This window comes from Pseudophryne corroboree, chromosome 3, assembly GCF_028390025.1.
Source record: "Pseudophryne corroboree isolate aPseCor3 chromosome 3, aPseCor3.hap2, whole genome shotgun sequence".
In the NCBI taxonomy this organism is placed as follows: Eukaryota; Metazoa; Chordata; class Amphibia; order Anura; family Myobatrachidae; genus Pseudophryne; species Pseudophryne corroboree.
Genome location: NC_086446.1, coordinates 105,051,336 through 105,075,927, shown reverse-complemented (window position 1 = coordinate 105,075,927; position 24,592 = coordinate 105,051,336). Strand labels below are relative to the sequence as shown.

General features: G+C 49.3%; 1 protein-coding gene across 4 annotated transcripts in view; it reads left to right on the top strand.

The window, feature by feature from the left end:
* The window catches only part of TDRD12 (tudor domain containing 12), a 614,823-nt gene that overhangs the window by 204,757 nt on the left and 385,474 nt on the right, over positions 1 to 24,592 (top strand). For all 4 annotated transcript variants that reach the window (XM_063958365.1, XM_063958363.1, XM_063958366.1 and 1 more), the window contains 2 exons: positions 1,611 to 2,767; positions 2,864 to 2,894. In XM_063958365.1, coding sequence (XP_063814435.1) covers positions 1,611 to 2,767; positions 2,864 to 2,894 — 1,188 coding nt within the window. The remainder of the gene's footprint in view (positions 1 to 1,610; positions 2,768 to 2,863; positions 2,895 to 24,592) is intronic.

Below are 24,592 nucleotides of genomic sequence, written 5' to 3'. Positions count from 1 at the left end.
TATCTGATAATGGACCGATTCTGTATCAGTTTTTTGGACGCAATATACTATATGGCACAAAAATACAAACTTTTAAAAGGTTTCTTTTCTGATCCCAAATATGTCCATCTGATTTCTCTTGATCAGTCTTGTGTGTGTTCTCCTGAGCAAGTTGATGTGACCTCACACGGAATGAGGAAGAGGTGGGGTGCTGGGGACAAGGGAAGAGGTGGGGTGCTGGGGACAAGGGAAGAGGTGGGATGCTGGGGACGGGGAGGAGGTGGTATGCTGTGGGCAGGAGGAAAAAGGGGGGGTGCTGGGGATAGGGGGAAGAGGTGTGGTGCTGGGGGCAAGAGGAAGAGGTGGGGTGCTGGGGACAGGAGGAAGAGGTGGGGTGCAGGGGGCAGGAGGAAGTGGTGGGTTGCTGGAGACAGGAGAAAGAGGTGGAGGGCAGGAGGAAGAGGTGGGGTGCTGGGGACAAGGGAAGAGGTGGGGTGCTAGGGATGGGGCGGAGGTGGTATGCTGTGGGCAGGCAGGAGGAAAAAGTTGGGGTGCTGGGGATAGGGGGAAGAGGTGTGGTGCTGTGGGCAAGAGGAAGAGGTGGGGTGCTGGGGGCAAGAGGAAGAGGTGGGTTGCTGGGGGCAGGGGGACGAGGTGGGGTGCTGGGGACAAGGGAAGAGGTTGGGTGTTGGACGGGGCGGAGGTGGTATGCTGTGGGCAGGAGGAAAAAGTTGGGGTGCTGGGGATAAAGGGAAGAGGTGTGCTGGGGGCAAGAGGAAGAGGTGGGTTGCTGGGGGCAGGGGGAAGAGGTGGGGTGCTCGGGGCAGGGGGAAGAGGTGGGGATCTGGGGGTAGGGGGAAGAGGTGCGGATCTGGGGGCAGGAGGAAGAGGTGGGGAGCTGGGGGGGGCAGGGGGAAGAGGTGGGGTGCTGGGGGCAGGAGGAAGAGGTGGGGTGCTGGGGGCAGGAGGAAGAGGTGGGGTGCTGGGGGGGCAGGAGGAAGGGGTGGGTTGCAGCGTATTAGTGGTGGACGGGAGGCGAAGATTAGAATCAGAGAACTGCTGGGGCCACGGTGCTGTCATATCCTCAACTTTGGCGGGCTCCTGGCTATTTATTCATTAAAAGACGCTGACCTGACACTAGAAGAATGAGAAGGTAGAGCATAGAGAGGGGGCTGAGCCATGTGTCTGCTCTGTGTACATGTGGAAACTTCATAGCCAGACCTACCTCCGGCAATAGGCATCGCGCAGCCCATGCTGTACCATTTTGGCCGGCCTAGGTTGCTGAAAATGGGATCGAGGGGGTGTGTGTTTATCTGTCACCCTGGCCCAGCCTGCCGCATAGCTGCATGGGGAGGGCTGACAATTTTTTTTTTATTTGATTGATTTGGTTCTCTTACCCACTTTTAGGACCTTTGTGAAAATTGAAGGTAGTTTTATTCCAAATTTTAGCAGAAATATAGAAAATTCTGAAGGGTTCACAAATTTTTAAGCACCACTGTAGAAGATCAGGGCTGTTTAGTTACTGAATATGGGGAAGACCTTTACATATTTCTAAGTGGCTGGGCATGAATATTTGATTGAGGCATCACATGCCACTTTAACATGACTTTTCTTTTTCATCCACTTTGTAGGAGCCACAATGAGGAGACTGCTGTCCCTCATTACAAAGAAGAGTCTCAACCTTCAGGATTCAAGAGTGAAAACCTGTTTCTTCAACTGGGCAAAGTGGCGCCTCCATCCTTAGCATGGGAGATAGAGAACACAGCACTTCCACTGGGCAAAGAGTCACCTCCATCCTTAGCATGGGAGAAAGGGAACACAGCGCTTCCACTGGGCAAAGAGGCACCTCCTTCCTTAGCATGGGAGAAAGGAGAGACAGTGCTTCCACTGGGCAAAGAGTCACCTCCGTCCTTAGCATGGGAGAAAGGGAACACAACGCTTCCACTGGGCAAAGGGGCACCTCCATCCTTAGCATTGGAGAATGGAGACGCATCGCTTCCACTGGGCAAAGAGTCACCTCCATCCTTGGCATTGGAGAAAGGAGACGCAGTGCTTCCACTGGGCAAAGAGGCACCTCCATCCTTAGCAAGTGAGAAAGGAGACTCATTGCTTCCACTGGGCAAAGAGGCACCTCCATCCTTAGCATGGGAGAAAGGAGACACAGCGCTTCCACTGGGCAAAGAGGCACCTCCATCCTTAGCATGGGAGAAAGGAGACACAGCGCTTCCACTGAGCAAAGAGGCACCTCCATCCTTAGCATGGGAGAAAGGGCAAGCAGCGCTTCCGCTGGGCAAAGAGGCACCTCCATCCTTAGCATGGGAGAAAGGAGACACAGCGCTTCCACTGAGCAAAGAGGCACCTCCTTCCTTAGCATGGGAGAAAGGGAACACAGCGCTTCCACTGGGCAAAGAGGCACCTCCATCCTTAGCATGGGAGAAAGGAGACACAGCGCTTCCACTGGGCAAAGAGGCACCTCCATCCTTAGCATGGGAGAAAGGAGACACAGCGCTTCCACTGAGCAAAGAGGCACCTCCATCCTTAGCATGGGAGAAAGGGCAAGCAGCGCTTCCGCTGGGCAAAGAGGCACCTCCATCCTTAGCATGGGAGAAAGGAGACACAGCGCTTCCACTGAGCAAAGAGGCACCTCCATCCTTAGCATGGGAGAAAGGGCAAGCAGCGCTTCCGCTGGGCAAAGAGCTTCCACTATCACCCTATCAAGAACACAAAGTGCCAACTAGCCCTGGCCCTTTAATGAGCATCCTAGATCATGGATCAAGGCTGACTGCAGGTAGGACAGGATCCTCTCCCTGTCTCACACATTGGCAACTTGTTATACTTAATACAATTTATTAACTTATTTACTTATTTTCTTCTTTTTACACAGGGGTTCCAGAAAATACTGACGTCCGTATTAGGTACGGAATTTGCGTTTCCTTAGCTAATCTGATAATTTATTTTGTTTTAACCGACCTCCACCTACAGATGTGTTCTCGTATAACTATCTCTTTTTACGCCATGTGGTGCGAGCAGCCTGTTGCGATTCCTGTGCTGTGTACTTTTTCCTTCTACTTTTCATTTTTTGTATATGAAAATATGTTAATGCTGCAAGAGATGTCTTGTGTTAGTAGGCGCCTCGTGCATGCTTGTGTGATCCAGAGACGCAGCATCGGGTTACTCTGTGCAGACATTCGCCATCTGAGTAACCTTTAGGTTAATCAGGTTGGCCAGGGAATTCCCGCTGCAGAGGCAAGTAAATCTGCGTAAGAAGACGCAGACACAAGCCTCTGCACGCCCATAAAGCAGAAGTGATATGTCTCCGCTTTGGGAAACGTTTACTGTTACCGCCCTCTTCCCGTCTCCATATGCTTAGGGGACACTGCAGCCAATGATGCCGGCCCCGTTCTGCACAGGAGCAGTATGGGTCCTGTGCATGTGCAATTCAGCCAACATCAGAGATGTATGTAAACCATCGCAAGACTTGTTCTGCGAAAGTGTAGGACTGGTCTTGCGATATTGCTCGCAGCCCTTGTCAACTGCAGCATGATTGACATGCTGTGGAGTTTTCGGACGTCGCCTTTCACCGTTCTTCAAAACATGTTGCCCCTGTTTTGAAGACGTGCCAGGTCCAGGGTCTACATTGTCAGACGCAGACTTACTGGACCCGGGTCCGACGGCCAGCCTGAGTAAGCTTCAGGTTACACCGGTGGACTGGTACTTCGCAAAGGTATATGCAGGAGGCGTTTCTGTCCTACAAACACCTCCTGCTGCCTTTGCATTTTAATTGCACGGAATTGCACAGCCGCTTCCCTGCAGCTGTGCAATTCCTTACAGTCATAAATTAGGCAATAAATGGGTCTAATTAGCGCGATATGGGGATAGGTTTATATGGACTTATCTGTATATATGCAGGGGATCAGGTTCCTTTATAGTCCCCAGACACAAGGCAAATGTATGTAGCATTTAGACTTAACAAATGCTGAGGGTTAGAACCATTACATTACTGCTTTGGACATGGGGGGTAATTCCAAGTTGATCGCAGCAGGAAATTTTTTAGCAGTTGGGCAAAACCATGTGCACTGCAGGGGGGGCAGATATAACATGTGCAGAGAGAGTTAGATTTGGGTGTGGTGTGTTCAATCTGCAATCTAAATTGCAGTGTAAAAATAAAGCAGCCAGTAGTTACCCTGCACAGAAATAAAATAATCCACCCAAATCTGACTCTCTATGCAAATGTTATATCTGCCCCCCGTGCAGTGCACATGGTTTTGCACAACTGCTAAAAAATTTCCTGCTGCGATCAACTTGGAATTACCCCCATTGTGCACCTACTTTGCAGTTTTCTTCCTTTTATAAGTGACAGGGTACGGATGATCTGCAGGAGTAGTTGATGTAGTTCAGACAAGGATGTATTGATGAGTTTCATATGCATTGCAAGCGACCTGCAATAATACACCATTATCTATGCATTGCCACAAAAAATAAGTGGATTTTGGTACTTACCAGTTAAATCCTTTTCTTTGAATCCATAGGGGTCACTGGAGTACTCTTGGGCTATGGATTGGGGGGAAGCAGGGACAGGCACTTTTAAATATTTAAATTAGTAACCTTCCTCCCCCTCCATAATCCCAAGATACCTCAGTGTTTTTTACTGAGCCGAACAGGAGCTAATGAGAAGATGAAAAATGGAGAATCACATATAACATTACAACATAACGGACAACTATAAAGTTGACACGACAACAGATAACAATCACCTTAACATTCAAACAAGCAGGTGATAATGTGTTACCATAAGATATACTGAACTTACCACAAGACAAGTGAAACTGCTCTGGGCGTGCGTCTAGTGACCCCTATGGATTCAAAGAAAAGGATTTAGCTGGTAAGTACCAAAATCCACTTTTCTTCTTCATCCACTAGGGGTCACTGGAGTACTCTTGGACTGTACCAAAGTTTCCCCCTTGGGCGGGAGAGCTGGTTGGTACCTGTAACACTAGACGGCCAAAGCTAGATGCTGATGCCGCGAACGTATCAAACTTGTAAAAGCGCACAAACGTGTGCACTGACGATCATGGAGCTGCACAGCAAAGTTGCTTTGTGGAAGCCCCATGACCTGCTGCCCATGTCGTTCTCATAGAATGCATGGAATGTGCTGAAATAGATGCCGGCGGTTGTAGACTAGCATGAAAGTTAACTTCTTGATGAATGATCAGCTTAATTCATCTAGCCAAGGTCTGTTCAGAAGCTGGTCATCGTATCTTGACTGCATCATAGAGAACAAACAATGTATCTTTCTCTTACGTCCTAGAGGATGCAGGGGTCCATATTAGTACCATGGGGTATAGATGGGGTCCACCAGGAGCCATGGGCACTTTAAGACTTTGATAGTGTGGGCTAGCACCTCCCTCTATGCCCCTCCTACCAGACTCAGTTTAGAAAATGTGCCCGGAGGAGCCGGTCACAGCTAGGGGAGCTTCTAGAGCTTTTTTTTTTTTTTTTTAAAGACCGGTTAGGCACAGGGAGGCTGCTGGCAACAGCCTTTCTGCTTCGTGGGACTTAGCGGGGGGAGTAGTGTCCAACCCGCTGAGGTTAATGGCCACTATCTCCGCTGACAGGACACTGAGCTCCTGAGGGTGATGATCGCTAGCCCCCGAGGCGACCGCTCACTTTCGCAGCATGCCGCCGCCACCCCCTAACAGAGCCAGAAGATCATGGTGGTGAGTGTAACACCGGTGACCCGACAAGCGGGGAGATGGAATAAATGGCGGCATCAAGGTGTGGAGCGCAGTACTAACACTGCGCTCCGGAAAGGCTCAGCGGTAATGATGTGGCACTGTGAGGGTCGCCCTGGGCCAGCGACGAAACCCTATTCACTGGTCACTCACCTAGCATGGACTTCGGTTGACTGCTAGCGTGGCTACCTCAGTCCAGTATAAAGATTTAAATTGTGCGGGAAGACGCGCCATGTTAAGGGGGCGGAGCTACTCAGAGCAGAATCCGGCGCCATTTCCTCCCTACAGATCCACCACTGGGACGCTGCCAGGGAGCGATGACCCTCCACGACTCCAGTTATCCTGTGCGGTACCAGGGGGTGGTAGAAGGTGGGGGGGGGGGGGGGGGGGGGGGGGGGACTGTATTTTGCTGTGTATCTCTATTAAGGGTACACAGTCCGTGCCAGGCAGTTTTTTTTTTATAACTGCTGGCTCCAAACTCTGTGTTTCTCTGAAGGTACTTGGGGGGGAAACTGTGTCTGACATTTTCCTGTGTGTGTATGCTGTATGCAAATTCCCACATAACCATGTCCAGGGACTTTGTGTCTTGTGCGGCAGGATATGTATCTTCTCCAGAGGAATCCATTCCATGTACTCTGGAATGTAATTTCTCTATCGTCCTAGTGGATGCTGGGGTTCCTGAAAGGACCATGGGGAATAGCGGCTCCGCAGGAGACAGGGCACAAAAAGTAAAGCTTTAGGATCAGGTGGTGTGCACTGGCTCCTCCCCCCACGACCCTCCTCCAAGCCTCAGTTAGATTTTTGTGCCCGGCCGAGAAGGGTGCAATCTAGGTGGCTCTCCTGAGCTGCTTAGAAAAGTTTAGCTTAGGTTTTTTATTTTACAGTGAGTCCTGCTGGCAACAGGATCACTGCAACGAGGGACTTAGGGGAGAAGAAGTGAACTCACCTGCGTGCAGGATGGATTGGCTTCTTTGGCTACTGGACATTAGCTCCAGAGGGACGATCACAGGTACAGCCTGGATGGTCACCGGAGCCTCGCCGCCGGCCCCCTTGCAGATGCTGAAACGAGAAGAGGTCCAGAATCGGCGGCAGAAGACTCCTCAGTCTTCTTAAGGTAGCGCACAGCACTGCAGCTGTGCGCCATTTTCCTCTCAGCACACTTCACACGGCAGTCACTGAGGGTGCAGGGCGCTGGGAGGGGGGCGCCCTGGGAGGCAAATGAAAACCTTTTTTGGCTAAAAATACCTCACATATAGCCTCCGGGGGCTATATGGAGATATTTAACCCCTGCCAGAATCCGTTAAGAGCGGGAGACGAGGCCGCCGAAAAAGGGGCGGGGCCTATCTCCTCAGCACACAGCGCCATTTTCCCTCACAGAAAGGCTGGAGGGAAGGCTCCCAGGCTCTCCCCTGCACTGCACTACAGAAACAGGGTTAAAACAGAGAGGGGGGGCACTAATTTGGCGTTAGAAATATATAAAAAAGATGCTATAAGGGAAAACACTTATATAAGGTTGTCCCTATATAATTATAGCGTTTTTGGTGTGTGCTGGCAAACTCTCCCTCTGTCTCTCCAAAGGGCTAGTAGGTCCTGTCCTCTATCAGAGCATTCCCTGTGTGTGTGCTGTGTGTCGGTACGTGTGTGTCGACATGTATGAGGACGATGTTGGTGAGGAGGCGGAGCAATTGCCTGTAATGGTGATGTCACTCTCTAGGGAGTCGACACCGGAATGGATGGCTTATTTAGGGAATTACGTGATAATGTCAACACGCGCCAAGGTCGGTTGACGACATGAGACGGCCGACAAACAATTAGTACCGGTCCAGACGTCTCAAAAACACCGTCAGGGGTTTTAAAACGCCCGTTTACTTTAGTCGGTCGACACAGACACAGACAGGGACACTGAATCCAGTGTCGACGGTGAATAAACAAACGTATTCCTTATTAGGGCCACACGTTAAGGGCAATGAAGGAGGTGTTACATATTTCTGATACTACAAGTACCACAAAAGAGGGTATTATGTGGGATGTGAAAAAACTACCGTAGTTTTTCCTGAATCAGATAAATTAAATGAAGTGTGTGATGATGCGTGGGTTCCCCCCGATAGAAAATATGGGCGGTATACCCTTTCCCGCCAGAAGTTAGGGCGCGTTGGGAAACACCCCTTAGGGTGGATAAGGCGCTCACACGCTTATCAGAACAAGTGGCGGTACCGTCTATAGATAGGGCCGTCCTCAAGGAGCCAGCTGACAGGAGGCTGGAAAAATATCATAAAAAGTATATACACACATACTGGTGTTATACTGCGACCAGCGATCGCCTCAGCCTGGATGTGCAGAGCTGGGGTGGCTTGGTCGGATTCCCTGACTAAAAATATTGATACCCTTGACAGGGACAGTATTTTATTGACTATAGAGCATTTAAAGGATGTATTTCTATATATGCGAGATGCACAGAGGGATATTTGCACTCTGGCATCAAGAGTAAGTGCGATGTCCATATCTGCCAGAAGATGTTTATGGACACGACAGTGGTCAGGTGATGCAGATTCCAAACGGCACAAAGGTGTATTGCCGTATAAAGGAAGAGGAGTTATTTGGGGTCGGTCCATCGGACCTGGTGGCCACGGCAACTGCTGGAAAATCCACCGTTTTTACCCTAAGTCACATCTCTGCAGAAAAAGACACCGTCTTTTCAGCTTCAGTCCTTTCGTCCCTATAAGAGTCATATCTGCCCAGGGATAGAGGAAAGGGAAGAAGACTGCAGCAGGCAGCCCATTCCCAGGAACAGAAGCGTTCCACCGCTTCTGACAAGCTCTCAGCATGACGCTGAGACCGTACAGGACCCCTGGATCCTACAAGTAGTATCCCAGGGGTACAGTTTGGAATGTCGAGACGTTTCCCCTGCGCAGGCTCCTGAAGTCTGCTTTACCAAGGTCTCCCTCCGACAAGGAGGCAGTATGGGAAAAAATTCACGAGCTGTATTCCCAGCAGGTGATAATTAAATTACCCCTCCTACAACAAGAAAAGGGGTATTATTCCACACTATATTGTGGTACTGAAGCCAGAAGGCTAGGTGAGACCTATTCTAAATCTAAAAAAATTTGAACACTTACAAAGGTTCAAATCAAGATGGAGTCACTCAGAGCAGTGATAACGAACCGGGAAGAAGGGGACTATCTGGTGTCCCGAGACATCAGGGATGCTTACCTCCATGTCCCAAATTTGCTCTTATCACTAAGGGTACCTCAGGTTCGTGGTACAGAACTGTCACTATCAGTTTCAGACGCTGCCGTTTGGATTGTCTACGGCACCCCGGGTCTTTACCAAGGTAATGGCCGAAATGATGGTTCTTCTTCGAAGAAAAGGCGTCTTAATTATCCCTTACTTGGACGATCTCCTGATAAGGGCAAAGTCCAGGGAACAGTTGGAGGTCGGAGTAGCACTATCTCGGATACTGTTACAACAGCAGGGGTGGATTCTAAATATTCCAAAATCGCAGCTGATCCCGACAACAAGTCTCCTGTGCTTAGGGATGATTCTGGACACAGTCCAGAAAAAGGTGTTTCTCCCGGAAGAGAAAGCCAGGGAGTTATCCGAGCTAGTCAGGAACCTCCTAAAATCAGTGCATCATTGCACAAGGGCCATGGTAAAAAAATGGTGACTTCCTTCGAAGCAATTCCAGTCGGCAGATTTCATGCAAGAACTTTTCAGTGGGATCTGCTGGACAAATGGTCCGGATCGCATCTTCAGATGCATCAGCGGATAACCCTATATCCAAGGACAAGGGTGTCTCTCCTGTGGTGGTTACAGAGTGCTCATCTTCTAGAGGGCCGCAGATTCGGCATTCAGTTTTGGATGTTGGTGACCACGGAGGCCAGCCCGAGAGGCTGGGGAGCAGTCACACAAGGAAAAAATTTCCAGGGAGTGTGATCAAGTCTGGAGATTTTTCTCCACATAAATATAGCTAAGGGTAAAATTATAATGCTCTAAGCTTAGCAAGACCTCTGCTTCAAGGTCAGCCGGTATTGATCCAGTGGGATAAAACATCACGGCAGTCGCCCACGTAAATAGACAGGGCGGCACAAGAAGCAGGAGGGCAGTGGCAAAAACTGCAAGGACTTTTCGCTGGGCGGAAAATCATGTGATAGCACTGTCAGCAGTGTTTCATTCCGGGAATGGAAACTGGGAAGCAGACTTCCTCAGTAGGCACGACCTCCACCCGGCAGAGTGGGAACTTCATGGGGAAGTTTTCCACATAATTGTAAACCGTTGGGAATTACCAAAGGTGGACATGATGGCGTCCCGTCTGAACAAAAAACGGGACAGGTATTGCGCCAGGTTAAGAGACCCTCAGGCAATAGCTGTGGACGTTCTGGTAACACCGTGGGTGTACCAGTCGGTGTATGTGTTCCATCCTCTGCTTTTCATACCTAAGGTACTGAGAATTATAAGACGTAGAGGAGTAAGAACTATACTCATGGCTCCGGATTGGCCAAGAAGGACTTGGTACCCGGAACTTCAAGAGATGCTCACAGAGGACTTATGGCCTCTGCCGCTAAGAAGGGACTTGTTTCAGCAAGTACCATGTCTGTTCCAAGACTTACCGCAGCTGCGTTTGACGGCATGGCGGTGGAACGCCGGATCCTAAGGGAAAAGGCATTCAGGAAGAGGTCATTCCTACCCTGGTCAAAGCCAGAAAGGAGGTGACCGCACAACATTATCACCACATGTGGCGAAAATATGTTGCGTGGTGTGAGGCCAGGAAGGCCCCACGAAGAAATTTCAACTCGGTCGATTCCTGCATTTCTTGCAAACAGGAGTGTCTATGGGCCTCAAATTGGGGTCCATTAAGGTTCAAATTTCGGCCCTGTCGATTTTTCTTCCAGAAAGAATTGGCTTCAGTTCCTGAAGTCCAGAAGTTTGTCAAGGGAGTATTGCATATACAACCCCCTTTTGTGCCTCCAGTGGCACTGTGGGATCTCAACGTAGTTCTGGGATTCCTCAAAACACATTGGTTTAAAACCAGTCAAATCTGTGGATTTGAAGCATCTCACATGAAAAGTGAACATGCTCTTGGACCTGGCCTGGACGAGGCGAGTGTCAAATTGGTGGTTTTTTTCTCAAAAAAGCCCATATCTGTTTGTCCATCCGGACAGGGCAGAGCTGCGGACTCGTCCCCAGTTCTCTCCCTAAGGTGGTGTCAGTGTTTCACCTGAACCAGCTTATTGGGGTGTCTTGCGCCTACTAGGGACTTGGAGGACCCCAAGTTGCTAGATGTGGTCAGGGCCCTGAAAATATAGGTTCCAGGACGGCTGGAGTCAGGAAAACTGACTTGCTGTTATCCTGTATGCACCCAACAAACTGGGTGCTCTTGCTTTTAAGCAGACTTTTGCTAGTTGGATGTGTAATACAATTCAGCTTGCACATTCTGTGGCAGGCCTGCCACAGCCAAAATATGTAAATGCCCATTCCACAAGGAAGGTGGGCTCATCTTGGGCGGCTGCCCGAGGGGTCTCGGCTTTACAACTTTGCCGAGCGGCTATTTAGTCAGGGGCAAACACGTTTGTAAAATCCTACAAATTTGATAACCCTGGCTAAGGAGGACCTGGAGTTCTCTCATTCGGTGCTGCAGAGTCATCCGCACTCTCCCGCCCGTTTGGGAGCTTTGGTATAATCCCCATGGTCCTTTCAGGAACCCCAGCATCCACTAGGACGATAGAGAAAATAAGAATTTACTTACCGATAATTCTATTTCTCGGAGTCCGTAGTGGATGCTGGGCGCCCATCCCAAGTGCGGATTATCTGCATTACTTGTACATAGTTACAAAAATCGGGTTATTATTGTTGTGAGCCATCCTTTCAGAGGCTCCGCTGTTATCATACTGTTAACTGGGTTCAGATCACAGGTTGTACAGTGTGATTGGTGTGGCTGGTATGAGTCTTACCCGGGATTCATAAATCCTTCCTTATTGTGTACGCTCGTCCGGGCACAGTACCTAACTGAGGCTTGGAGGAGGGTCGTGGGGGGAGGAGCCAGTGCACACCACCTGATCCTAAAGCTTTACTTTTTGTGCCCTGTCTCCTGCGGAGCCGCTATTCCCCATGGTCCTTTCAGGAACCCCAGCATCCACTACGGACTCCGAGAAATAGAATTATCGGTAAGTAAATTCTTATTATTTTGTCTCAGCCCTCCGAATCTGAGCCCCAGTGGGTGGCTTCTATTAAGGGAATGATATCCCAGATTTCTCCTTCATCCACTAGGGGCCACTGGAGCGTAGTTACAATGGGGAAATAGTAGGCAGTAATTGGGAGCTGGCACTTTAAAACTCTCACACTGTGCGCTAGCTCCTCCCCTACTATCTCCCCTCCAAGCCAGTCTTAGTTAGTGCCTGAGGTGAGCTGGTTCACTTGGGTTTAGCTGAAGAATTTTTTCTTTTTTCTATATTATTTTCTTTTTCTTTCTTACACACACAGACTGGCTGCTCTGCCACTGCCAGTCTGCTGCCGGCGGGGTCCCATCGCAGCTGCGTGCGGCTCGGGATGGGCCCCGGCTGAGGGAGACACTGAGCTCTCCTGAGTTGGCGTGACACCGCTGCGTGCGGCGCGTGTCGGGGCCGCTCCACCAGCAGAAGATTCCGGCAGCATGGCAGCGGTAAGTCTAAAAAGGGGCCGGACACCGCTGCGTGCGGCGCGTGTCGGGGCCGTTCTGTCGAGCAGTGTAAAGTGCGACGCCTGACGGAACTACGGGACAGCGGTGAGTACAATCTCCCCCCTCCTCCAGACTGATTTATATTTATACTGTCAGTTTTAGTGGGTGCATTAGGTGGTGGTTGGACCCCTATACTCCCCAGTCATAGACAGGCTGGAGGGTATCAAAGGCGCATTTTGTATGGATTACACATTAGGGAAGCTTCAGCCCGCTCTGTAAGCGGGCTCAGCGCTCTCCGCTCCCCGGCTGCAGCAATACAGGCAGCCGGGTGATACATCCCGCTTATTTTTTACAGCAGCAGACGGTTTAAAATTTGAATTTGGCGCCGAAAGGGGAGGAGGCGGAGCTAACTCCCGCTCCGTACGGCGGGCTAGGCGCTCCCCGGCCGCAGCATACAGGTGGCCGGGGAGATACAGGGCGCTTCTCGCTTACTCTACACTGCAGCGGGTCTCATTTTAAATTTGGCGTCGAAGCGGGGGGGCAGAGCTAACTCCCGCTCTGTACGGCGGGCTCAGCGCTCTCCGCCTCCCGGCCGCTACAGCACCTCCGCTTCCCGGCCGCTGCAGCAGCGCGTACAGGTCCTTCCCCGGCCGCTACAGCACCTCCGATCCCTGGCCGCTTCAGCACCTCCGCTCTCCGGGCCGTTACAGCAGCGCTTACACTCCCTGGGCCGCTGCAAGGAAGTTATTTTACAGGTAACGGTGGGGGTGAAGCTTATTCCCGCTTTGCTCAGCGGGCTCCCGGCGGCGGTTCCCAGCGCTTAGGGTCAGGCAACATAGCCTGTCTTAGGGGGATTTTAGTTTTCTCTGTGGGCTACATTCCTCCCTGAAGAGGAGTCCTCTGCCAGGCATTTCATAAAGGCTGTAGATCAGGGAGCCTGCTCTATAACAGGAGCTGGGGCTCAGCTCATTAATGATTGAATACTGGTATGCAATATTTATTTACAGTATTTCACATTCACTGTGTGTGTGTGTATATATATATATATATATATATATACATATATATATACATATATATATGTGTATATATATGCATGCAATACCATATATAGGAGGTAGAACCACTTCCGCAATGTTTTATAATAACAAAATACCGAAAACATCTGGTGCACCTAAATTAGCGGTACACTACATACAGGGCGGGGCGTTGCCTTCCCTTTATTATTCCTTGGTGTCACTGGGTACTAATGATATTGGTAATTTGGGGAATGTGTATATATCAGACAGTGTGGCTCAGCACACTAATCCCCTAAACACCCAACCACAGAGGCCTGGGTCCAAGTACCTCCACAGATACTTTAAGGCATCGGACAAATAGCGCTGCGGCTCGGTACGCTAGTAGCGGGTATATGAACAGGGGGACCAGGGTTTGAATCCCAAAAAAAAAACAAAAAACATCTTTAAAGGGAGCTCCTATAGCCTAGTGGCTAAGACTCCTGTCCCACAGCACAGCGCTACTGGTTCAGGTCTCCGCTGCTCCAGAAAGTTTATTTGAATCGTGTTGGTCACTACACGTTATAGTGCAGACCTTACATAGGGCTCTGTTCATTTAACCCACCTTTTCTCCTTTCGTTTGTCTCACCTGGGATAGTCAAAAAGAATTCCCTCTTAGGTGTGAAGTATGCGGTGGAGCCATCTGCTGAGCCCTCCACGCACCTGCAGGACACTCCTGTTTGAACAGCTCAGATTATACAGGTAATGTCACTGTTAACCAGAGACCTTGTACGTCATTTCCCCTCTCCAGGTTTCTAAATGAACCTTGATAGCCTTCCATGTTACACGACTCATAGGTGGAAAGGCCTCTCTGGGAGGAGGCGAGAGATGTCCAGGATACGGAGGATGTCTGGTTTCGGTGCAGTCTGAACCTGTGTCTCAGAATATCCAGGTGCATTATACAGCAGTTCGTCTAATACTGCAGGTAAGGGAGGCGGACACGTCAGGTCCATCAGGGTTCGACGCCGATGACGAAATGGTCCAGTTTCGGATGGGCTGGGCAGGCTCCGGTAGGCGGCTTGCAGACACCCGAATGCAAAATTTCAGGTATCAAACTATGTTGGTTTTCCTATCCTTTCCCCGCAGACGGAAGGAAATGGCATCAGAACCTCTCCAGGTATACCCCTCAATGTATCACCGGTCCAACAAGCTGCCATTTTCCTGAGGCAACATTGCTCAGGTATCCATCGAAGACACATATACGGCAGCGGGGTTCTACCTTGTCCGGAGCAGGTAGGTTGTGGAACAATTGTCCTCTAGGTAACAGGATATTTCGCATCAGGATCAATTGATACTTTGGGACAGATCAGAATCGGGGTTCTGCTTTTATGTTCTTTTGAGGTCTCCACGTCTGCAGACTCGGAACCTGCATTTTCGCTTGGGCTGTCTTAACCTGACGACCTCTGGGGCTGCGATAGTGACAGGTGAACATGAAATCCTACGGGGCAGATGGTTCAGGGGAAGGAACTTTCTGCAGGATTTCTTGAACCATTGGAGGTAAGTCCTCTTTTCTTTCTCCTACTACTGCCTCAGCTCCAAGACGGACCTTTACCGGTCTTTCCTTTAGATCTTTCCGTGCCCTTTCAGGCTTCCGATTCCACACGGGCGATATCTCCGTCGCCAGGGAATCTCAGGGTAACAGGCTGAAGCAGAGGCTCAGCATCCTCGGTCCATTCTGATTTTAGGTCATCCTATACACCCACTACAGGTTAGACCTTCCTACCACCTGGAGGGGCCCAGGGTAGGCGCAGGTCGGTGGTCCTACGGGGAGAACTGAGAAGGCTTGGGCGGTTACAGGCTAGATTTTGGAGTACAGCCGTCTCAGGAGTCCTTCGGCATGGGTCGCCCGATTTACAAGGACAAGAGAGTCATAATGCAGGCGGTGCTCCATATGCTTCTAACCGCAAAGGGTGTTGATCCCTGTTTTTCACATATCATTTGAATCGGGACAGTTCTCAGGCCTTTGTTTTCTTTTCGTTCCGAAGCCAGTTGGCTCGACCAGGCCTATTTTGTCCTTAGAATCCTTTCAGTATGTGACTGCTAGTTTTAAACAAAAAAAAAAAGGGGGTTTTACGCGTCCTTTGTCTTCAGGGATGCCTGTTTACTCATTTCCGTTGGGTTTTTCCTCATCGGGCTTTTCTCAGATTCCCGTTACAGGATACTCATTTTCACTGTCAGTCCTTTCCATTCAGTCTCTCTTCCGCTCCCACAGGGTTCAGGAAGATCACAGAATAACTCTTTTTCAAGGGCAGGAAGTGACGTTGGTTCCCTAATGGGACAATCTACTGCTACAATCCCCCTCTGTACATTAGGTGGCTTCTGAATTTCCGGAGGATCCAGGAGCTTCTGGTTCGACACGGATCCAATTTATGCTCCTCGTAGACTTTTCTCAACACGGTCCGTCAGAGGATTTTTCTTTCCTCGGCACCAGGTACTCTATTTCTTAAGCCAGGTTGCTACGCAATGAGTGGTCGCCTACACTCCCCTGTGAGCGGAGGACAACCATCTTCTTTCCAGGTCAAGCCGCCAGGTCAGACTCCCGGGTGAGGGGCATTTCCCGGAGTTTTGTCAGCTGGTCCGCTGTTGGCAGAGATTTCAGATCGACCTCAGGGCGTTCTGTCTGACTCTTTAACCCTTTACTACTATCGGACGTGAGCTCTGGCGGCAGTAGCCGAGGAGGCCCTAAGGGCTCCTGGGAGTTTCGGGTTTTTCTATCCTGCCTCCTTTTTTATTCCTACCTCACTTTCGGTAACACAGGACGTGAATATGCGCGCTAGTCCTCTCGGTGGCTCCGGTTGGACCGCGCATGACTTGAAGATACAGCTACACCTGTTGTCAGTACAGGAGCCTTGGCTCCTACCTCGACTGGACTGTCTACTTCAACAGGGTCCTTTTCTTTGTTCATCTTAAACTGGTTTCGTTTAACCGTATGACTGTTCACGAGACCTCAGAAGGGAGGAGTTCCCTAGTTCGGTTATGCCTACTGGGCCCCGATTTCAGAAGTCTGTTACCTCTTCTCACTTTTGCCACTTTTGGAAAACTTTATAGGGCATAGTGAGGATAACAGGGGTTTTCCCCTTCTTTCAGTTACCATTCAGCCGTCATCTTTGGTTTCTCTGGGAAGTTTTGCTCGGCTACGCTTCAAAATACATTGACCTGAAATCTAGGTCTCTGCCCTTTCGGTTTTCTTCGAAAAGAGATCAGCCTGCCGGCCGTAAGTTCGGGCTCTCTTTCAGGGAGTACTCTATTGGCAACTCCCCCGGCTGAGCTTCAGACTCAGCGGTCGTTTCTTCCAGAGGGAATGTCCGTTTTTCCTATAAATCTGACCCTAGTGTTTTCGGCCCTCTTTGAAGGTTGTCAGGGCTCGCCGACTCTCTCTACAGAGATCTTAGGCTATTTGACGAAGTTTTTCTTCCCTCTTCTGTACGAGGCTCCCATACTAAATAGCCGGGGTCCCAGCATACCCTGGGCCGTTGGTTACATCTAACCATCAGACAGTTTTCTTGGCGGTTGCTCGGGAGCCTCCGTTTTCCATTTCAGCGCACTCTACGCGCGTTGTGGAACCTTCGTGGGCGGCTGCCCGTGGGGTCTCCATGAATACTTTGTCGGGTGGCTACTTGGTCGGACCGGCATTCGTTTTGTCAAATTCTATAAGTTTGACACTTTTGCGGCCTCAGCATCACAGTTTGGCCGAGCGGTTTTACAGGACTCTCAGCGCTCTCCCACCCGTTTTGGGAGCTCTGGGACGTCCCCATTGTAACTACGCTCCAGTGGCCCCTAGTGGATGAAGGAGAAATCAGGATTTTGGTACTTAACGATAAATCCCTTTCTCCGATTCCACAGGGGCCACTGGACGCCCGCCCAGCGCTGTTTCTCCTTGTTTTTTGCTTAACGGTTTGCAGATCACCATATGACTGCTTGTTGAGTTTGGGCTAGCCTGTTGTTTGTTAGGTTCTGTTCCAGGTTTGGGTTGTGTTATCCTGGTTTACAGGGCGTCATTAACCTCCTCTACCTTAAGGTTTGGTTTATTCCAGCTCTACTCGGGCACGGTTTTACGTAGACTGGCTTGGAGGGGAGATAGTAGGGGAGGAGCTAGCCACAGTGTGAGAGTTTTAAAGTGCCAGCTCCCAATTACTGCCTACTATTTCCCCATTGTAACTACGCTCCAGTGGCCCCTGTGGAATCGGAGAAAGGGATTTATCGGTAAGTACCAAAATCCTGATTTCTACTAGGATTGAACATTATGAGACTGAATCACAGATTTTAAAACAATCAGTGGAGGTTTTGTCTGGTTCTGCCCCCACTACCTCAAAATCCCCTGGTGTATCCAAAAAACGTGCGCTTGCTCAAATTATGCAGGTCAACACGGACACAGACTCTGACACGGCAGAGGGTGATGCAGATATGGGGTGAGGCTTCCCTGGCAAGAGGGGTGCAGCTCATGATTGAGGCTATTAGGGATGTGTTACACATTACTGACGAACCACCTGAACAAGTAGAGGAGGCTTACTTTACAGGCAATAAGAAAGCCTCCCTGACCTTTCCTGCGTCTAAGGAATTAAACGCATTATTTGAAAAATCCTGGGAAAATCCAGAAAAAAAATTCCAGATTCCAAAAAGGGTTCTTGTAGCTTTTCCTTTCTCTGAGGAAGATAGGAAAAAGTGGGAAAACCCGCCTATTGTAGACGCTTCTGTATCTAGACTGTCTAAGAAGGTGGCTTTACCTGTTCCGGGGTCTACCGCTTTGAAAGAACCGGCAGACCGCAAGATTGAAACTACGCTCAAATCCATATACACTGCTTCAGGAGTGGCATTAAGGCCCACACTTGCCTGTGTATGGATTTCTAAAGCCATAGTAAAGTGGTCAGGCACATTACTAGAGGAATTAGATTCTATGGATAGAAGTGATATTGAATTGTTTTTGCGTAACATACAGGATTCTGCGGGTTTCATGGTTGAGGCCATGAAGGACCTGGGTAATCTGACAGCAAGGACGTCGTCCATGGCTGTTTCAGCACGCAGGGGACTCTGGCTATGCCAGTGGTCTGCAGACGCAGAATCCTGGAGAAGTATGGAGAACCTACCCTTCACAGGTCGGGCTTTATTTGGGGAAGCATTGGATGCGTGGATCTCCACGGCAACTGCTGGTAAGTCAACCTTTCCTCCCCGACGACGAAGAAACCTTTTTCTACGTCCTCTGTGCAGTCCTTTCAGTCTGCAAAAGCAAAAAAGTCCAAGGCTCCTACCACTACCAGAGGTGGGAGTGCAAAATCCAAAAAGCCGGCACCTGCTGGTTCCCAAGAACAGAAACCTGCCTCTGTGTCCTCAAAATCCTCAACATGATGGTGGACCTCCCTGCCTGGAGAACGGAGAGGTTGGAGCGAGACTAAGACGTTTCAGTCACATCTGGGTGTCGTCCAGTCTGGATCCCTGGGTACCGGATATTTGTGTCCCTGGGATACAAACTGGAGTTTCAAGAGCTCCCACCCCACAGGTTTTTCAAATCAGGCATGCCAGCTTTCCTGACAGAGCTATCCTTCAGGAAGCCATTCACAAATTGGAAAGGTCTGCTGTTATTGTTCCAGTTCCACCTCATCTGGTACACCAGGGTTACTATTCAAACCTTTTCGTGGTACCGAAACCGGATGGTTCGGTCAGGCCAATTTTGAACCTGAAGTCGCTAAACCCTTATCTGAGGGAATTCAAGTTCAAAATGGAGTCTCTGAGAGCGGTGATCTCAGGACTAGAGGAGGGAGAGTTCCTTGTATCTCTAGATATCAAGGATGCGTAGCTCCACATTCCGATTTGGCCGCCACACCAGGCTTATCTCAGATTTGCACTGTTGGATTGTCACTATCCGTTCCAGGCACTGCCATTCGTCCTCTCCACCGCACCGAGGGTGTTCACCAAGGTAATGGCAGAGATGATTCTCCTCCGCAAGCAGGGGGTGAATATAATTCCGTATCTGGACGATCTGCTGATAAAGGCAGCTTCCAGGGAGAGGTTGTTGCAGTCCATTGCTCTCGCGACTCGACAGCTCAGGGAACACGGATGGATCCTGAATCTTCCAAAGTCACATTTGGAGCCGACAAGAAGATTCTTTCCTAGGGATGATCCACGACACGGAGGTGCAGAGGGTATTTTTTCAGGTGGAAAAAGCGTTGGTGATACAAACGATGGTCCGGGATGTCTTGAGACCTCGGTTCATTAGTGCATTCGCCTACTGGGGAAGATGGATGCCTCCTACGAGGCTCTACAGTACGGAAGATTTCATGCACTGTCCTTCCAACTGGATCTTCTGGACAAGTGGTCGGGATCTCACCTGCACATGCACCAGAGGCTAAGTCTGTCGCCGAAAGCCAGGATTTCACTCCTGTGGTGGATTCAGAACTGGATCATTCTAACCACGGATGCAAGTCTCAGAGGTTGGGGCGCAGTCACCCAAGGGGAAACCTTCCAAGGAAGGTTGTCAGGACTGGAATCCGTTCTTCCAAGAAACATTCTGGAGCTAAGTGCCGTGTACAACGGCCTTCTACAAGCGGCACATCTTCTACAAGATCAAGCCATTCAGGTGCAGTCGGACAGTGTAATGACGGTGACCTACATAAACCGACAGGGCAGAACGAAGAGCAGAGCTGTAATGTCGGAGGTAACAAGAATACTCCTCTGAGCAGAAAGGCACGCGTTGGCATGTCGGCAATCTTCATTCCGGGAGTGGACAACTGGGAAGCGGACTTCCTCAGACACGATCTCCATCCAGGAGAGTGGGGCCTCCATCTGGAGGTGTTCACGGAGGTGACAAGTCTTTGGGGTGTACCTCAAATAGACCTGATGGCCTTTCGTCTCAACAAGAAGCTTCGGAGGTACTGTTCCAGGTCACGAGACCCACAAGCAGTGATGGTGGACGCCCTGGTGACTCCGTGGGTTTTCCAGTCAGTGTACGTGTTTCCTCCTCTTCCACTCATTCCACGGATTCTAAAACTCATAAAGAGAACAGGAGTTCAGGCAATCCTCATTGCTCCGGACTGGCCAAGAAGGGCTTGGTTCGCGGATCTTCTGGATCTATTGCTGGAAGATCCGAGGCCTCTTCCTCTTCGAGAGGACCTTCTGTGACAGGGGCCGTTTACTTATCAAGACTTACCACGGCTATGTTTGACGGCATGGAGGTTGAACGCCAGATTTTAGCTCGGAAGGGCATTCCGAACAAGGTTATTCCTACCCTGATACAGGCTAGGAAAGGAGTAACCTCTAAACATTACCATTGCTTTTGGAAAAAGTATGTATCTTGGTGTGAATCCAAGAAGTTTCCTACGGTGGAATTTCAACTGGGACGGTTTCTCCTCTTCCTGCAAGCAGGTGTGGATGTGGGCCTGAGTTTGGGTTTCGTAAAGGTCCAGATTTCAGCCTTATCCGTTTTCTTCCAGAAACAACTGGCTTCACTTCCTGAGGTTCAGACTTTCTTGAAAGGGGTTCTGCACATACGGCCTCCCTTTGTGCCACCTGCGGCGCCCTGGGATCTTAATGTGGTGTTACAGTTCCTCCAATCTGGTTGGTTCGAGCCTCTACCGGAGGTTGAGGTCAAGTTTCTCACGTGGAAGGCTTTCACTTTGTTGGCCATGGCTTCTGCTAGGCATGTGTCGGAGTTGGGGGCTTTGTCTTGTAAAAGCCCCTACTTGATCTTCAATGAAGATAGAGCTGAGCTCCGAACACGTCAGCAGTTCCTTCCGAAGGTTGTGTCGGCATTTCATATCAACCAACCTATTGTGGTGCCAGTTGCTACTGACTCCTCAATTCCATCAAAGTCTTTGGATGTTGTAAGGGCTCTGAAAATGTATGTGACGAGGACGGCTCGTCACAGAAAATCGTACTCTGTTCTGTATGATCCCAAGAAAATTGGGTGTCCTGCGTCTAAGCAGACGATATCTTGCTGGATCAGGGTCACTATCCACTTTGCATATTCTACGGCTGGGTTGCCGTGTCCAGAATCTGTTAAGGCCCACTCTACTCGTAAGGCGGGTTCTTCCTCTGCAGCTGCCCTGGGTGTCTCGGCTTTACAACTTTGCCGTGCAGCTATCCGTCTCCTCGGGAACAGTTTCTAGACTGAGTCTGGTAGGAGGGGCATAGAGGGAGGAGCCAGCCCACACTATTAAACTCCCAAGGGACCCGTCTATACCACATGGTACTAATATGGACCCCAACATCCTCTACGGACTACGAGAAAAGGATTTACCGGTAGGTAATTAAAATCATATTTTTACATACTGTTGATGTTCGGGCTACATAAATGCGAAGTGCAGAAAACATCCAAAGTAGTTGGAGTTTCTGAACCTTTTAAAAAAACAGGAACTATGATTGGTTTGTAGATGTGAAAAGAAGATACCACCTTTGCTAGAAAAGCGGGATTTGTCCGAAGTTCCGCTCTGTCATCATGAAACACCAGATACGGTGGTTTGCATGACAACGCACCTAATTCAGAAACACGCCTTGCTGAAGTTAAGGCTAGGGAGAAAAACTGTTTTCCAAGTTAGAAACCTAAAATCCACATGTTGTAAGGGTTCAAAAATTGAAGACTGCAAAAAATCTAAAACTAGATTCAAGTCCCATGGAGCTGTAGGTGGTGTAAACGGAGGTTAAACTCTAAGGACACCTTGCAGGAAAGTGTCAACTGTTGGCGAAAGAGCCAAACGAAAATTGACAAAGCAGACCTGAACCTTTAGTGTCGCTAAACGTAGCCCTCCGTCTAACACAATCTGTAGAAATAGTAAAAGACAGGAAAACTTGAAAGAAGATGTTGAATACTTTCGAGATTCACACTAACCAATATAAGCTCGCCAAATCCTTTGATAATGAACTGCTTTAACTGGCTTCCTAGCACGTAACATGGTTGATATAACTGACTCTGGAATGTCCTCTCGTCTCGAGCGGTTTCAACAGCCACCCCCTCAAATGCAGCCGTGCTAAATCGGGATAAAGGAACAAGCCCTGTTGTAGTAGGTCTGGACGTAGCGGAATCGCCACGTATCATCTGTGGGTAGCCCACGGAGATCCCAGTACCATGCTCTCCGAGGCCAATGAGGCGCCACTAGTATGACGGTCGTGGACTCTTTTGATCCGCTTTAGCAACCGAGGAAGCAGCAGAAATGGTTGAAAAATAGATACACTAGGCTGTACGGCTACGCTATTGCGAGAGCATCCACTTCCACTGCCCTTGGATCTCTTGTTATGGACACAAACTTGGGTGTCTGATGATTTTGGTGAGATGCCATTAGATCCAATTGTGGGTAACCCCACTGCTGGACTAACATCTGGACCACTTCTGGATGTAAAGCCCATTCTCCTGGATGAAAATGAGATAATCTGCTTCCCAGTTGTCCACTCCTGGAATGAAAACTGCAAAAATATCACTTGTTGAAGCTCGACCCAATTCAATATTCGAGCAACTTCTCGCATGGCCATGCGACTTCTTCCTTGTTTGTTGATGTATGCAACTGCCATTGCGTTGTCTGACTGAACTTGAACAGTCTGAGACTGGAGTGTGTGAACTGCCTGTCGCAGAGCGTTGTAAATTGCCCTGAGTTCCAGGACATACATTGACAGTAATATTTCTCGGTCTGACCATAGACTCTGAAGCTGACAATGTAGTACCACTGCTCCCCCAACCTCTGAAACTTGCACCCGTCGTCAGAATTAATCGATTTCCAGACTCCGAACCTTTTTCCCGCGGTGAGATTTTGTATGTGGAGCCACTAGAGTAGTGGTACTCTGGCCCTTGGAGACAACTGCACCATTTGATGAATCTGTAGATAAGACCATGACCACTGTGCGAGAAGATCTAGCTGAAAAGGACGTGAGTGAAATCTTCCGAACTGGAGTGCTTTGAAAGACGCCACCATCTTTCCTAACTGTCGAATGCACAAGTGCACCGAGACTGTCTGTGGTTTGAGCACTAACTGTACCAGATGACGAATACTTTGTGCTTTTTCTTCTGGCAGGTAAATTTGTTGATCCACCGTAACCAGAATCATTCCTAGAAATTGAATTCTTTGAGACAGGACCAGACTTGATTTTTTGAAGGAGTATTTGTTGAGACGAAGCCTTGATGAGTAGGTCGTAAAGGTACGGAACTATTATCACTCCCGGAGACCTGGAATGAGCGCTGAGGAGAGGCCAAACGGTAGTGCTTGAAATTGATAATGGTTTTGTTGTACTGCAAACCTTAAGTATGCCTGATGCATTGGCCAAATTGTAATGTGTAAGTACGCATCCTTGAGATCCAGCGAAATCATGAATTCCTGTGGTTCTAAACCTGCAATCACTGACTGCAGGGATTCTATCTTGAATCTGTAGTAAGTGACGTACTGATTGAGCCCCTTTAGGTTCAAGATCGGTCTGACCGAGCCGTCCGGCTTTGTTACTACAAAAATATTGGAATAAAACCCTTGACATTGTTGGTGTACTGGTACCTGAATTAAAACTGCTGAATCTACTAGAGACTGAATAGCGGTCTGCAAAACTGCCTTCCTGTCTGCTGACACAGGCAGAACTGTCTTGAAAAAACGCATTGGTTGTAGACAGTTGAACTCTATTTTGTAACCTTTGAACACTAAATTTTCGAATTCATCTGTGGATGTCTGAAACTACGCCAAGTGAAACTTTTGAAGGCATGCTCCCACAACTGAAGATACGAGATGGGCTGGAAGCCCGTCATGCGACTAGTTTGTCAGCTGACTTTGTGTCTTGACGACGCTTAGTGGTTTGTTGGAAACGACGTCCTCTACCATGCCTACTCTCTACGGTTGTTCCTCGAGCACGGCATTGAAAGGACTGAGGTCTAAAAGATTTGAATACTGTTCCAGCGTATTTCCTTTTAGGCACTGGTGTGGGCAATGGTAGGAACACAGACTTTCCCCCAGTAGCCTGAGAAATCCATTTGTCAAACTCTGGACCAAATAACATATCGTCAGTATAAGGTGACGCCTCTATTCCTTGTGATGACTCAGCCTCGGCCCACTAAGAATGCAACCAAAGCGCCCGTCGGGCCGCAATTAGTGAAACTGAAAGCCGAGAACTAACTTGTCCGACATCCATAGATGCCATACCTAAATAATCAGCCGATTCACAAATGTGATCAGTAAGAAGTATATGCTGGTCTTTGGAAAGATCCTTTTATCTAA